The 15,829-nt window shown below is 36.4% G+C and overlaps 1 protein-coding gene across 18 annotated transcripts in view; it reads right to left on the reverse strand.

Moving 5' to 3' along the window:
• The window catches only part of TRDN (triadin), a 362,541-nt gene extending 361,940 nt beyond the window's left edge, over positions 1-601 (reverse strand). For all 18 annotated transcript variants that reach the window (XR_007413384.1, XR_007413383.1, XM_035705844.2 and 15 more), the window contains exon 1: positions 198-601. Coding sequence is in view for 16 of the 18 variants with exons in the window: in XM_035705844.2 (XP_035561737.2) it covers positions 198-219 (22 nt within the window). In the remaining 2 variants the exon portion in view is untranslated. The remainder of the gene's footprint in view (positions 1-197) is intronic.
• Between the last annotated feature and the right edge of the window lie 15,228 nt (positions 602-15,829).

Below are 15,829 nucleotides of genomic sequence, written 5' to 3' on the forward strand. Positions count from 1 at the left end.
TGCAAAATGTCACAGAAACCCCCCTCTCTCCCCCAACACACACATCTGTCAGCCTCTCAGCTTCCAAATCCACTTCTCCAATCCCATATAGACTCATTGATCAAGGCAAGTATCTAAAAGCAACATTTAAGCCGGCATCTTGACAGTCAAGGTCACTGTCTGTCGATTGCCACCTGTTTTCCCAATGGTAGCAGTACCTTCAGCAGTGATCTCAGTCATGGTGGTTGGAGAAAGGAAAAGGCAGGCGAAAAGTTCCCGTCAAGTGGCACTTTGAGGAATACTTTAGAATTCGAGAACTCTGATTAGGGGGCTCTGGGTGAAAAACCTGAGGGCTCTTCGTTTTCCTGGCTGTTTCTGCTGGCCCTTTGTTGTCCTGTTGAACTCCGTCTCTTCTCTGCAGAGTTCTCCCCCTGGAAACAACCTGAGCCCTTTCCAAGCCACACTTGTGGCTCAGTCAGAAATATCAGCTTCGAACAAAAATAGCCTCAACTCCCTGGGACTCTTCAGCACTTTTTTTTTTTTTTGGCACTCTAGGGGAACACACACACACACACACACACACATACACACACCAGCTCTCCAGCCCCAAAGAAAGGGGGAAAAAAAAGAACAACAAAATAACTAAAAGTACTGTCTAAGCCTCCGCAGTTTTCCCAAGATAATTATAGATCTTGGGGGTCTATGTCAGAAAACATGAAATAAAGACTTGAAAGTAATCTTATCTGTGATAGCTCAGATTTATTCTTAGTGCCCTTAATGCTTAGAACATTCCTCTTTCCTTATTTGGTGTAGGGAGGGTCCTGTAATGTCTACCAGAGGCAAAGGGGAGGAGAGTCTTCAGTCATTTCCTCCAGGTGGATTCCCTATTGGTCTACATCCACTTAGCAAGTGTAGTTATTTATACAGGGCCACATTTAAAGTTGCAACTATTAAATTCTGAGGCTTCCTTATAGGGGATTAAGATTTTCCAAACCCTGGCCAGTAAGAAATAGGTAATGTGAAGTTAGAGTGACCCTTGGGAACTGATGAATTACTGGATTTTTTAATTCTCTCTCATACCTTTGTGAACACAAAATATCTGAACTTATCTATGCAGTAAAAAAAAAAAGGGAATGTGACCTAAAGTTTAAGATCTACAGCCAACACGTCAGTAAGAGGTTTCAACTTTTCCCTACCTCAACTTCAAGAAAATAAAAGACAAAGGATCATAGCAGCTAACAATTAACCAACCCTGATGATTAGCATTTCACCTTCCCACTGCCAGACAGGTGTTAATGAGCAGAGAAATATTCAATAGTTGGTAGTAGGAAGGGGAAGGACAATCAAAGGGCATGGAGAATCACAAACTGCAGCCAGTCTGAACAATCAAGGGGTGATTACACTTTTTTTTTTTTTTTATTCTCATACTCAATCTAGTAAATGTTTGTAGTTTCAACTTTTAGCCTTGACTTGCTGCTTTTGGTTGTCACAATCCCTTGGATGCGAATGGTACTTCCGAGATGACAAGGCGATGTATGTTGTTTTAATTTTGAGGACTCCGAAGAAAGCCCTGACAGCTATTTCCATAGGAAATGACACATCTTCCCACATCAGCACTTTAGTATTTCCTGCCTCAATTCCTCCCACCATAGGTGGTGTTCGCGTACTTGCAGAATAAGGAAGTTAAGCCATCTTAACTCACAAAGAGGAAATAATCCCAGGTAACATCCACAGTTTTATACAAGACTCTAAACCTCAAACGAGGCCTAGAGGCTTTGGACTACAAGTCTGCTACCTTTCCCATGTGATGAGACTTTGTGGCAGGCTCTATCATCTGCAGCTATTGGGGAACACTACAGACGAGGTCACCTGCAGATGGAAAAGATGCAAACTCCTGACAAGCCCCTTCCTGGAGCACTGGGTTGGTGCCTCTAAGAAGAGTTGGAGGTAGCTTAAAAGCAGAATTCTCTTCACTACGCCTCCAAAGGTATCGCCATTCAATATCGTCACGGTGCTTCCAAATTTAAGAAAACATAGTGCTTCCCAACTCCACTTGTCAGTCAGTCACTCTCACTGTGGTTAACTGGAAAAATGACAATAAATAATCCTGTTTGTAATTCATTAAGAATTTACATGGGTCAGGGCCTAAGCAAAATTAGCTAGCTTGGAGCAGGAATAAATCACAATTACAAACTCCTACTTAATAAGAAGTTGAAATAAGAATATAGAGCAAGAATACTAAGTTCCTAGTGATTGATGTTGCTCTTAAATCCCCCATCACTAATTTTGTGCCATACATACTAGAAGAAGAAAAAAAGAGTAAAAAAAAAAAAAAAAGTGCTCTAGCGAATAAACATGTTTGCAAGATAATAACTTTCTAAATCTCTCTGTTGGATGAGTTGATGAATCTTATTAGACATTAAGAAACTGGTAAATTTCTCATTTTGAAAAGTTATTACAACTTTCAAGTTATGTGAAGCCAAATTAATGAGAGCTATCTTTGAGTTTCAAGTGGAACTATCTGAAGCTTTCCAAAATCAAGCAACTGGCATTTTCCTAAAGGTAATATACCCCATTCTTCAGGACACTCAAAAAGAATAAAACATTACAAGCAACATATATCCTTTCTTTTTTTTTTATATATCTCCTTTCTTTAACTTTTTTTTTTTTTGTTTTCTTCATTTGTAAAAGATTTTCATTTTAAAGAAATCTTACCAATCTGCTGGGATCCTTTTTTTTAAAATATTTATTCATTTATTTGAGAGAGAGAGAGAGAGAGAGCCTATAGTTGCGGGGGAAGGGGTGCAGAATCCTGAAGCAGACTCTCCTCTGAGCACGCAGGGCCAGATGTAGAGTCGATCTCACAACCCTGAGATCAAGACTGAAGCCAAAATCAGGAGTCAGCTGCTTAACCAAGGGATCCCCTATTTTTTATTTGGCACCAATTCATGTATAGGTTATTCACATATAAGCTGTTCATATCCATAAATTAAGAAATAGAAGATCTTGAGAAGTAATCCTGAAGACTGCTTTTTCTCAAATATCTCCATCCCTTGAGAAATAGGTGACTGGTAGTAAATAAACCATTTTCTCTCAATTATTCCCACACTACTTCATGAAACACAAATAGTAGCACAGAACAAGATAATGTAGTATGGTCTTAAAATGATTTTTTGAAAGTTTCACTTTGTTGCATTTTATGATTTTTTCGGTGGAAGCCAAAAATCATCAAATCTTCTCTGGTTGTCTCCTGGATCATTTTGCATTCTGAAATTCAATCAAAATATCTCGTTCATGGCCAAATGCAATATATGTCTTATGTCTTACTGATTCTTAGTTTATGACAAGAGCTAACAAGAGCAGCCAGATTTTAAAAAAAAAAAACATTGATCTAAAGAAGAATAGTTTTTGTCTACTAACTTGAATATTTAGAATACTGAGTGAAGATCATAAGGGGCAGGGGTCTCCGGGTGGCTCAGTGGTTGAGCATCTGCCTTCGGCTTAGGGTGTGACCCCAGGGTCCTGGGATGGAGTCCCTCATCAGGCTCCCCAAGGGGAGCCTCCTTCTCCCTCTGCCTGTGTCTCTGCCTCTGTGTGTGTCTCTCATGAATGAATAAATAAAATCTAAAAAGAAAAAAAAAATCACAAGGAGCAATGACCAGTATAATGAAGTTGGAGAGACAGTTTGGTCTAAATGGAACATTTTGTAGGAGAACACAGTTTCATGGCTTAGGATTGACTTATAAAGACCTGTCAGTTAATAATGCATCAGAGACAGCAATTCAATCATTAACATGTCTACCCACCAATCCAAGAAGCTATTACTGAGAAGAGAGAGCGACCGCTCTTTAGGTCATGTTGGAAGAGCCCAGTGAGGGGCTCCTGGGTGGCTCAGTGGCTGAGCGTCTGCCTTCAGCCCAGGGCGTGACCCTGGAGTCCCGGGATCAAGTCCCACATCGGGCTTCCTGCATGGAGCCTGCTCCTCCCTCTGCCTGTGTCTCTACCTCTGTCTCTCTCTCTCTCTCAATCTCTCTGTGTGTCTCTCATGAATAAATAAATAAAATATTTTAAAAATAAATAAATAAATAAATAAATAAATAAATAAATAAAGTAATAAAAGACTTTGTGCAATATTGTACACTTTTAAAAATATTATACACTTAGCATGTAAGTAAATCTGTGGGATACTTAATTGGGATCAAAGTGCTTTTAACTTGGATCCCAACATAATCACAGGCATAACTTTTATGTAACTTTAAGTTTTCAGGCTCATTTTAGTACAAAACAAAGGTCAATAACCAACCAGATGATTTTTTAAAAAAGGGGGGTAGGTAGGGGATAGAGATCATAACGTAAGAAAGTTCGATATTTGCGCTAAACAAAATGCAAGCTACTGTTTCACTGCCTCAGTTGGAAGTAGCTTATGAGGGGAAATATACAAAAAAGAAATGCTTTACTTTTAGCTTTGTAAGTGAAGAAAACACTTAGCAAAACACAACCTCGATATAGAAAGAATAAATACTGGCTTTTTAAACCTTAGAAGGAAGAAATATAAAGGAAATAAGGAACATTGAATGTGAACTTGAGAACCATTTGATTATATTTGCTTTCATCTGACCTTGAAATCCCATCACATGACCTAGAAATTCCTCTGAAGCCCTCACTTGATAAACTTAATCTTCAGAATCACAAGAAAAGCCTCAATTCGACTATTAGTTCATTGATCTTACTTCATCTCAGCACTGCTGTTCACTTCATTTTAAATTATTTTGTGTTCTCATTGTGTCATGGAAAATCTCATTCCATCCTCATGATTTCCTTTAAATGGCCTGTGCTCATTTCTTTAACCAAAGGTTGAAAGTCTTTCCATAGGTTTGGCTTACCATCTAATTATTTACAAACTGTGTAATCCAGCTCGTTTCAAATGACAGAAGGCATTCCAGTGCAATTAAAAACTTTCCTCTCTTTGACTCTGACTCATGAATAGCTGAGTCTCCAATATCAGGCTTCTTTCCTCGCATGCATTTGACATTGTCAAACATTCTCTCAGAAATTTGCCTATGTCAATTCAATCTTCAATTAACAAAGGCTCTGGATACCCCTTCCTTCTTGAGGGTTCTATTCTCTGAATTGCTGGCTTCTGTTCACTACCACTTCTTTATAAGGATCTTTATAAGGATCTGTGACATCCTGCAGTGGGTGGTCCTGTGGAGTCCATAAATTGGATTACTGTTTTCTGCTCCACAGTTTATCACATATGACCTGCAATCTATAGTCCTTGTCGCTATTCAAAAGCAATTTTTCATTTATACTTTTTAATTTCCTTATAAAAGCTTAAGTAACTCTTTTTATAAAAAGAGCTGATTAGTTCTTCGATACAAATTTTTCTTCCCCTAAAAATAATTTAAGTGAGCATTTCCATTTGCTAACTTGGGTAAAATACACATCATCCCCTTGATTTTTACATTTTGATGTTTTTGCATTATCAACAATGTAATCTGTCGTATCTGGTTTATCATTATTGCATGCTAACTAGATCCACTCACTTTCTGAACTTAGCTATAAATAAGGAAATAACTTGTACTCATTATTCCATGCTCAATAAACACATATATTATCTCTTTACTCTGCCCTCACACTAAGCTAGGTTCTAGTGATAAGACACCAAGATGAGTAAGACAAAGATTTTGTCTTCAAGGTGCTCAAGGTCTAGTAAGAGAATAAAAAAGATACATTAAACATTATAATGCAATGTGATAAGTTCTAGAGTAGAGTGAACCCATTGGCATAGAACAGGAGCTTTAATGCAATAGGAAAGACTTAAAGAGGGAAGGAAATGCTGTCTTGATGTGTAAAATTACTTAAATAAATAGTAGATTGGGGACATGCATCTCAAGTAGAGAGATAACTAAGAAAAACAACTCAGAAAAAAATTATAAAGGTTTACATATAATGAAATAGTCCAATAAGATTTGGTCACAGGGTACTTGGAAGGAAGCTACAGAAGAAATGATACTGAAAAGTCAGATACTTAAATGTCTTACAAGCCATGCTAAGGTGTTTGGACTTAATTTTAGTTTAGAATGACATTGAAGTGTTTTAAGCAAAAACATAAAATGATCAAATTTATGGTTTAGAAATACTGGTTTCAGCAACAAAGTGATCATCACAGTTTCCTTAAGATAACTTCAGGGAGCCTTAGAAATAGAAGCCAGATTACAGAATGTGGGCAAATGAGAGATCATAACATAAAATGAGAACCCAAAACATGCTTCAAGGAAGCTTATGTGAAAAGCATAAGAGTGAGCTAATCAACAATTAGAGAGAGATACAGCATTAAGTAGGAGGTATTTTTTGAAGATCAAAGAGTCTTGATCATGTTTATTCTCTAAGGAAAGGGATACAGGAACGAGGGAGGAAAGATTAATGATATAGGAGAGAGAAAGGACAAGGAACATAGAGAAAGCTTTAAGCAGATGGAAGGGTAAAATTAGAGCTCATGTGGAGAATTTTTTTACAGAGAAAACAAAATTTTAGGGAAGCAAAAAGAATTAAGTTTGGGAGAAACATAGACAAGTTTGGTGAAAGGGAAGAAGTAGAGGAATTGATGCCCAAGGGCATTATTTTCTCTAGGAGTCAGTGTCATCTGCTGAGAAATGAAGGGCTAGAGGTTAAAGTGACAGCTTAAAGAGAATTTGAAAGGTTTCAAAAAGCTGAAGAGACAAAGAGAGGCAGCTTCTTAAGAACTGCAAAGTTCTACTGAGAAGTCTGCTGGGCTTAGAGATCATAGTTTTTAGCAACAAATCCAGATTCATATCAGTTAGAGTCATAAAAGAGATAAAGCAAAATGAAGCCCAAATACACATCTTAAATAAAATTACATCAGACTCACGGTCCAAGGAGGTGCTCTAGATTAGTGAACAGGTCTTCTTCATGGGGCTATTTAGAAATTCAGGAAGATGGCAGCTCTGTCGTCCTTACATGGCTTCCCACACCATGTCATTCTGGTCATTACCCCTCTAGCCAACAAAATGGCAAAAGGCTTCAAGGCTGTCTGGGTCAAGCCTGGAAGTGACAGGGAACACTGCTGCTTCTCTACCATGGTGAGAACTTGATTCTAGTTCATACTTAACTTGCAAGGGGTAGAGCTGGGGCTGTCAGTGACATCCTACTAAATCCTTCCTGCTAGGAAGGAAATCTCTATTGAGTCCTCCATAGTCATATTTGTTGGACTGAGCATTGGAGCAAAAAAGTAGATGGTTGGACTAAAATCTCTTGGGCAAGTGTGGTCATCAAGAAAAATTTTAGCTAAAGTTCAACCAATGCAAGGATGTGGAAAGAGCAGTGCGGAGATGACTGTCTTAGAGAAAATGCATGATCTAAAAGGCTCTTATTTTAAGTAGTGTCTAAGGATTACAGTGCATATTTATAAATCAATCCTTTTGCATTCCGAATGTGGATTACCCTTAACTTCTAAACACGTGAAGAGTTGCAACATACTATGAATATTTATGTGAATGAATAACAAAGACATACCTACCAAGAATTAAAGCATTTCAAGTGACTGGATGTGAGGGCATTTGACTTACATTTTTATAAGCAGTTTTTAAGCATCTGTTTATCCAAATCTCTTCTCTCTCCCTCTCTCTCTCTCTGTCTCCTTTTATTTGGGGAGGGGAGTGTACAGCCACCTGAATGTACCCCTGCAGAGTATTTCATCAATTCAAATTAAAGATGTATTTTACAGTTGTCACTGATATATGACTTTGAGAATATGAACTGCTGTATAAATGTTAAATGTTCCCATCCTCATGAAAATCACATTTCACCTCAGAGCTGTGTCTGGTTTTGCTATTCATTATTCATTTGAAGTCAGAGTTTTCCATTTTCAATATTATAATTAATTTGAATATTATTAAATGTTGTCACAACTGGCAGATTGTCACTTTCCTTGACCTCCTAACATGTATCCGCTCTCATTTTAAATACTTGATTTTTATTCTTAATCTCCTTCAAAACAAAGCAGAATCATTTGCTCTACGTCTCCAAAAATTGCATTTAACAAAATAGATCTGTTCCTCTTTCCTCGCTCCTTTTACCCTTTTATTTAACAGGAGTTATTTTCTGTCTTACACGCCCCCAACTGTGTCAGCCTGACCACCTGAAAGCCAATGCATGTAGGATTTGCATTAGGAAAAAAAGTACGTGTTTTGTCAACTTTACATCCCACACGGAAATCGTGGGCTCTAAGTTTAGAATAGAATTTCAAACCAATATAAGTGGCACTTCTTGCTGGGAACAAATTGGAGTTGTGAAAGACACCGGGGATTTAAATTCAAGTTGTCTTAGTGTGATCAATAAGTAGAATAGATGGTTGGATATAAAGAATATTGTAGAAAGTGCCCTCGTCCCAAAATGTATCACCCAGTCGGGAAGCCTGCTGTCTACAAATCAAAGGCTCAGTCCTATCATTTAGAAATGGAACTTGAAAGTTTTCTATTAAAAGGCAAATAACATTTGGAATACAAGATTAAGTTAGTGATTGGATGGCACATACCCATCACAGTCACAAAAGTTATGTTTTTGAGGATTATGCCCTTTGCAGAAACTACATATTTATCATACCATTTTCTTCCAATAACCTGGATACAGTCTTGAAACTCCAACACAATATTCTATGCAGCCACTACGGTTTATCCTGGTTGGCCCCGATGCTGAACTTAATTGCCAGGAGCTTGAGAAGGGAGTCAGAAGGACAAATTGAAAAGGTTGTGACCCCACTGAAAGGATAAATTGGGGACCTTTCCAACGTCAAACTTCAAGAACCTCTAAATTCAGTTTAGGGGCTGCTGTTCCTCTGTGTTCATAAGTGCTCAGCATTATAATCTGCAGAGACAATCAATTCTGACAATTCACTATTTCATTGGAACTGTAAAAATCAGCAGTTACTTCAGCTGGTTCAAATTAGAAGGATATATAATTTTGTTTTTGCTTTGGAAATGTTGTGGACGACAGACATGTTTGATTTAGTCACTGATTACATTTACATTCTGCTGTAATGGATTAATCTAGCAGCATCATACTTTTTGTTTTTAACAGAAAGTTTAAAGGGGAAGGAAAGGAAAAGGAAAAAAAGATTATAAGAAAAAGATTATTAAGCACCTATTCATTGGTGGGACACTTATTTCAAGTGGAGTTTGTTTAGAAGTTTCTAGGACATATGCATTTATTTATAGTTTCAAAGATCTTAAAAATAATTAAAGGCTAATTTTGTCATTTTACAGAGGAGAGAACTTAGAGTCAAGAAGGCCAAGTGACTTGCCCATATTTACAGGAATTCTTATTAACTGAAAAGCCTTAACTAGAATCCAGCTGCCCTGACTCTTAGCCCACTGCTCTGTACATTGCTCCTTGATGGTTTTTTTTTCCTTTACCCAGTCCTGAGATTTGAACCAAAATCCTACTTATCATAAATTGCAATTCCCTTCTGTTATTCTGAATCCTAAAAAGAAGTCGATGGTTTTCTATATCTTGGGATCCCTGGGTGGCGCAGCGGTTTAGCGCCTGCCTTTGGCCCGGAGCATGATCCTGGAGTCCTGGGATCGAGTCCCACGTCAGGCTCCCTGCATGGAGCCTGCTTCTCCCTCTGCCTGTGTCTCTGCCTCTCTCTCTCTCTCTGTGTGTGTGACTATCATAAATAAATAAAAATTTAAAAAAATTATGTATCTTGAAATCCAGAGATGTGAATAAATATTACCAGTACTTTCTCCATTTTTGAACTCCTTTTTTATCTATATATTTGCTTCATTATTTCCCACTTTATGAAGACATTTTCCATATGGAGGGGCAAGCTATGAGCATGGTTATAGAAGACCCCACATTCATTGAGATTAATCAAGATTATAACCTCAGAAGAAAGAGCTATCTTTTATTAATATCTATATATAAAAATTATAGAGATAGACCCTAAGTAGTGACCCTTATTACCTCCCTACAGCATATGCACATCTCCCAATCAATTTCTGTGACCAGGAGAATAGACCTATATTCACCTCCTTCCCAAAGGATGCAAACAAAAATCTTGTCACTTCATTTATCTCTAGATGATGAGCAATACTCTCAATCTAGTCTCTTTCTATATATATTTATAATCTATATATCTATAGTCTATATATCTATGGCCTACATACTTAGAGTCTATGTATATATATGTATAGTCTATATACATGTATAATCCTGAGCTTAGAGCTAAGTAATACATTTAAATAATCTATGCTCATTTACATAATGGTGAGGAAAAAATAATCTCTTTAAAAGGAAGAAAAAGAAATAGCACATGGTTGTCCCTGGTCCAGAACATCATACACAGTTTGGGAAAGAGCAAGGACTAATTTATTGTTTTCAGTTCTCTTGAAAAAAATACACAGGAATGCTACTGTCCCATCTTGAAATTATAGTCCCTTTATAATCCTCAACTTCTTTGTATTTTCCTCACCTATATGCTTTCCTGATGATTGGTCATACCTTGAGGACCCCTTTTGTCACACAGTCTGTCAAGTAGGGGCAATGTTTTCTCTTGTGCCCCAGGGTCTGGAGAAATACTGAGCATCTGATTTCTTGTTATCTTTCCCACAGGAGAAATCTCCCTTTTCCAAAATGCATGCATTTACCATACTTCTTCTTTTCATTACCATCCCTTTATGTGCCAACAAGCCCCCTCATTTATTGGCAATTTTAGCACCTACTTCAATGTCTTCTCCATTTCTATTTCTGTCATACATCCATGTAAGTGCTACACAAAGCCATAGTGGAGACTGAGGCAAAAGAAAAATGTGTGCCCCTCAACACACTTATCAAAATAACCCTCTATATTTGAACCAAGCAGTAAATGGTAATAAAAAAACATGACTATGGATAGAGCTCCCCAATGCCTAGTCTGTTTGCACATCAATGTCTACTCCCATAAATCCACACAGTACATGACACAGGTCTACAGGGGCCTAGGAACTGCAGGCAGTTTGGAAACGATTGTGTATATTAATAGAAACAGTATTTGAACATCTGCTATATGCCAGGAACTGTGCTAAGCACTTTTCACAGATTACCTCATTTAATCCTAGGTGTCTTCCCCAATTCTCTCTAAGCTTCATTAGAGCAAGGACTCTGTAGATCTTCCTCACATAATTGTGTTATATCTCTAATACCTAGCATAGTGCCAGCCCCTTGATGTGAGTTATAATAGTAACAGTATAAATATTGAAATAGAACTATAAACGAACTTGGATAAAAAACTTCAAATGGCTTACTGCTTTCCCAATATTTACTTGAAACCTTTAAGATCAGATAATTTTGAATGGTTTTATGTTTATGAAGAGGCTTTCCTAATTGAATCAGAATATTTATGTTGAACAAACTTACCTCAAGAAATTGGATTCAGTTTCAGTGGCTTTAAACGACATGGAGATTCTTCTTTATTTTGGTATAATGGGTTTATACATGAAAGGTATAATGGGTTTGGTATAATGGGTTTATACATGAAAGGTAATTCCATTTCTAGTAAGGTCAGATAAGGTAATTAGTACCAATTCTCCCACCAAAGACAACAAGAAAAGCTAGGCAAAATATTTTTAAGAGCCTGTATTTTAGAACTGATAAAACAATGAAGATTAGTAAGCCATGATCCAGTGCGGATGGAGGCTCAGGTTATGGCTAAGGCTCTCATAGGTTAAGGTTGTCTTTTTTTGAGATTATTTGTTATTTCAGAAGAGGCAACTGTAGATTAGGCTTAGCTGCACTTTGGATAGTCTTCAGGCACTAGGAAAATAGAGATTTGGAGTATAATCCCTTATACTCACACACACACACACACACACACACACACACACACACACATTCACACATGCACACACAAATGGACTTGCTAAACACTGAAAGGTTATACCCAGGAGTAAAGAGTGAATTCACAATAAGACCCCACAGGGACTGCACTTCAGCCTCATGTAATATTACATCCAGAAATTGTATTAACATAATTTTGAAAAGCTATTTTTCCTGTGATACATAGCCAAAATGATGATGATGGTGATAAGCCTCTTTGGAAGAAGATAATATCCTGGGTCACAGATTATTTCTACCAGGTGTTTGCAAATATAGTCAGAAGACATACTTGGGGTACCTGGGTGGCTCAGTCAGTCAAGCCTCTGACACTTGATTTCAGCTCAGGTCATGATCTCAAGGTTGTGAGATGTAGCCCCGTTTGGCTCCATGCTTAAGATTCATTCTCTCTCTCTCTCCCTCTCTCTTCCTCTCCCTGCAACCTCCAAAAAGGAGGAGAAGGAGAAGGAGGAGGAGGAGGAGGAGGAGGAGGAGGAGGAGGAGGAGAAGGAGAAGGAGAAGAAGAAGAAAGAAGAAGAAGAAGAAGAAGAAGAAGAAGAAGAAGAAGAAGAAGAAGAAGAAGAAATACTTAAAAATACACAAACAGTAAAGACAGAAGTTAACGTGAGCTAGTGATAAACAGACTCCAAAAGCCTCTGATATTAGGGATATTGATATCAGATACTGACTTTAAGATAAATATGCTTACAAGGAAATAAAAGACAAGAGTGAGAATTTTTTAAAGAGAATATAAATTTCTAAAAAATGGAAATCCTAGAACTGAACAACACAACTGAAATTAAGAATTCATTTTATAGTTTTTATAGAGGATTAGTCATAGCCAAAGGTCAATCACAAAAATATTTCCAGACTAAAACACAGAGAAAGGGCTGGAGAATACAAATGATATGGTATAAGACAATGGTGGTTGAAAGAATGTTATTAGGTATGCAGTCAAAGTCACAAGAAAAAAAGTAAGCATGTGAGAATATTAGAACAGATACTGATTATATAAAACATTAGCAATGATGCTTTTGGTCTTCAAAATAGAGAAAGGATTCATGACATTTTTAAGATGGCATACAGTATTCCAAAATCCTTGAGTCATTCAGAAGCAGAATGAAAATAATTATTAGTATGAGGCTTTGGTAAGTGAACAATATTGCTTTATCTAAAGATCACTGAAAGAATCTTAAGGATGCATATTATTCAAGCTAATAGAAGAAGAAAAGGAATTAAAAAAAAAACTTAATATAAAACAAGTCAAGAAAGGAGAGAAAAAGAACCCGAAGCAAGAAGGACAAACAGAAATGACTAAAGATGGTAAAACTCAAAAGTACTAGTAATTACATTAAATGTAAAGGAACAAATTGTTCCACTTAAAAAATAAAGTCAGACTGGATTATAAATGAAAAGTTCAATGACATGTTGTTCATTAAAACACTCATTTGAAATAGAACAATACAGAAAAATGAAAAGGAAACAGATTTTAAAGATGTCCTTTGCAGTATCAACCAAATAAAGCAGGAATGACAATATTATAATACCAGACAAAACTAACTCTAGCAAGAGATAAAGAAAGGGACTACCTAATGAAAAAAAGTTATAATGTACTAGGAATAGATAACAATATGAAATTTGAATGCACTCAATAACATGTCTTTAAATTATATAAAGCAAAAATATACATAACAGTTTGAGGAAAATAAATAAATCCACACATATCTCACCAAATGATTGAAGGAGAGGACAAAAAAGAAGATCAGAAAGACAAAAATATAGAAGATTTGAACAATACAACCACCATAATAGGACATGTATAATCCAGTACAGCTAAAACTGCAGAATAAACATTCTTTTCAAAATAAAACATATATATTTTAAATTGTTCCTGTGCTGACCTATAAAGTAAATCAAAACACTTAAGAGAACTAAAATATATATATTTTATTTTACTAGTTTATATTTATGCTAGTATATTTTATTTTATTGTTTATATTTATGCTAATAATCAATAGCAAAATAAATCACTAGAAAATCCTTACATTCTCAGAATTTAGGAAAAGTTATACACTAGTCAAAAAAGAAATTTAAATGGAAAAAATTAAAATATCTTAAGCTGATGATACCGAAGAAAAATTATGCATAATAGGAAATCTCTAGCTAAAATGTATACATAAAAAGAATGAGAGCTAGATGTCCATTTTGAGGAAGTCAAAAGAGGATAAGAGATGAAACAGACAATGGAGAAGGAAAGAAAAACTAAAGAGAATTTAGGACACTAAGAAACTAGAAAATGAATGTAGAGAAGTTCAGGAGAGCCAACAGTCTGTTCTTTAAAAAGAATAATAAAGTTAATAAATCCTTAATAAGACCAATCAAATACAAAAAGAAAAAGAAAAAATAATGTGGGAAGGAAGAAGAAAGAGAAATAATCAGTATTAGGAAAGAAAACAATGACATAACTGCATATCCTACAGACATTATTAAAAATATGAGAGAATATTGATTGAGTGTATGGCTGTATTCGTTCCCCAGAGCTGCCGTAACAAATTAGCACTAACTAGGTGGCTTGAAAGTATTTTTTCACAGTTCCTGAGATCCACAGTCCTAAATCAAGCAGGTTGGTGTTTTAGAAGGCTCTGAGGTCGAGTTTGTTCCTCAAACTCAAGGAATACACGAGTTTGTGAATCACTCCTAGTTTCCGGTGGCTGCTGGCAATCTGTGGTGCTCCCTGGCCTGTACAGCATAACTTCAGCCTCTACCTTAATCTTCACGTGATAGTTTTTTCTTCTTTGGTTCTCTTGTATCTGTCTGTGTTGTTGTTGTTGTTCTTTTCCTTTCCTTATAAGGACATTTATCATTCAATGTCCCCGCCCCCCGCCCAGTTCATCCAGTATGGCCACATCTCAAAATCCTTCACTTAATTATATCTACAAAGACCCACTTTGCAACTAAGGTCATATTCACAGGTACTGGGGGTGAGAATTTGAACATATCTTTCTGGGAACCACAATTCCACCCACTACACAATAGGTTTGAAAAATTCTATGAAATGGATAAATCTTTTGAAAAATACAAATGATCAAAACTATCAAAGGAAGTACAGAAAATATGAATAGACCAGAAAATAAATGAATCCATGATTTAAATTCTCTCAAAGAGAAAACTCTAAGCCTAGGTATTTTCTCTGGTGAATTCTATCAAATGTTTAAGTATACACAAATGTCAGTGTTCATGCAAAATCTTCCAGAGAATAGATGGAGAATTATCACTCATGACAACCTTGATATCAAATCAAACATGAATGTCACAAGAAATAAAACTTATAAGCTACTAAATTTCTTTTTTTTTTTTTAAGATTTTATTTATTCAAGAGAGACACAAAGAGAGAGGCAGAGACATAGGCAGAGGGAGAAGCAGGCTCCCCTGACGTGGGACTCAGTCCTCCGACCCAGGATCACGCCCTGAGCCAAAGGCAGACAGATGCTTATTGCTGAGCTACCCAGGCATCCCTATGCTACCAAATTTCTTCACAAATATAAATGTAAAAATCCTAAAGAAAAAATAGCAAACCATCCCAGTGATATACAAAATGATGAAACACCCTGACTTATTTGGGTTGACACAGGAGTATAAATTTGGTTTAATAGTAGCAAATCATTAATGTAATTCATCACATTAGCCAAATGAGGGACAAAAACCCTATGACCATCTCAATATATGTAGAAAAATTATTTGATATAATAATATATTCTCTTTTTCTCGAGTATAGTTGACACAGAATGTTACATTAGCTTCAGATGTACAACTTAGTGATTTGACAAGTTTATACATGATGCCGCACTCAACACAAGTGTAGCTACCATCTGTCCCATTACACTGCTATCACAACATCATTGACTGCATTCCTTATGCTGTGTCTTTTATTCTGTGATTTATTTATTCCATTACTAGAAGCCTGTGTCTCCCTTTC

The sequence above is a fragment of the Canis lupus genome, chromosome 1 (genome assembly GCF_003254725.2).
Source record: "Canis lupus dingo isolate Sandy chromosome 1, ASM325472v2, whole genome shotgun sequence".
Classification (NCBI taxonomy): Eukaryota; Metazoa; Chordata; class Mammalia; order Carnivora; family Canidae; genus Canis; species Canis lupus.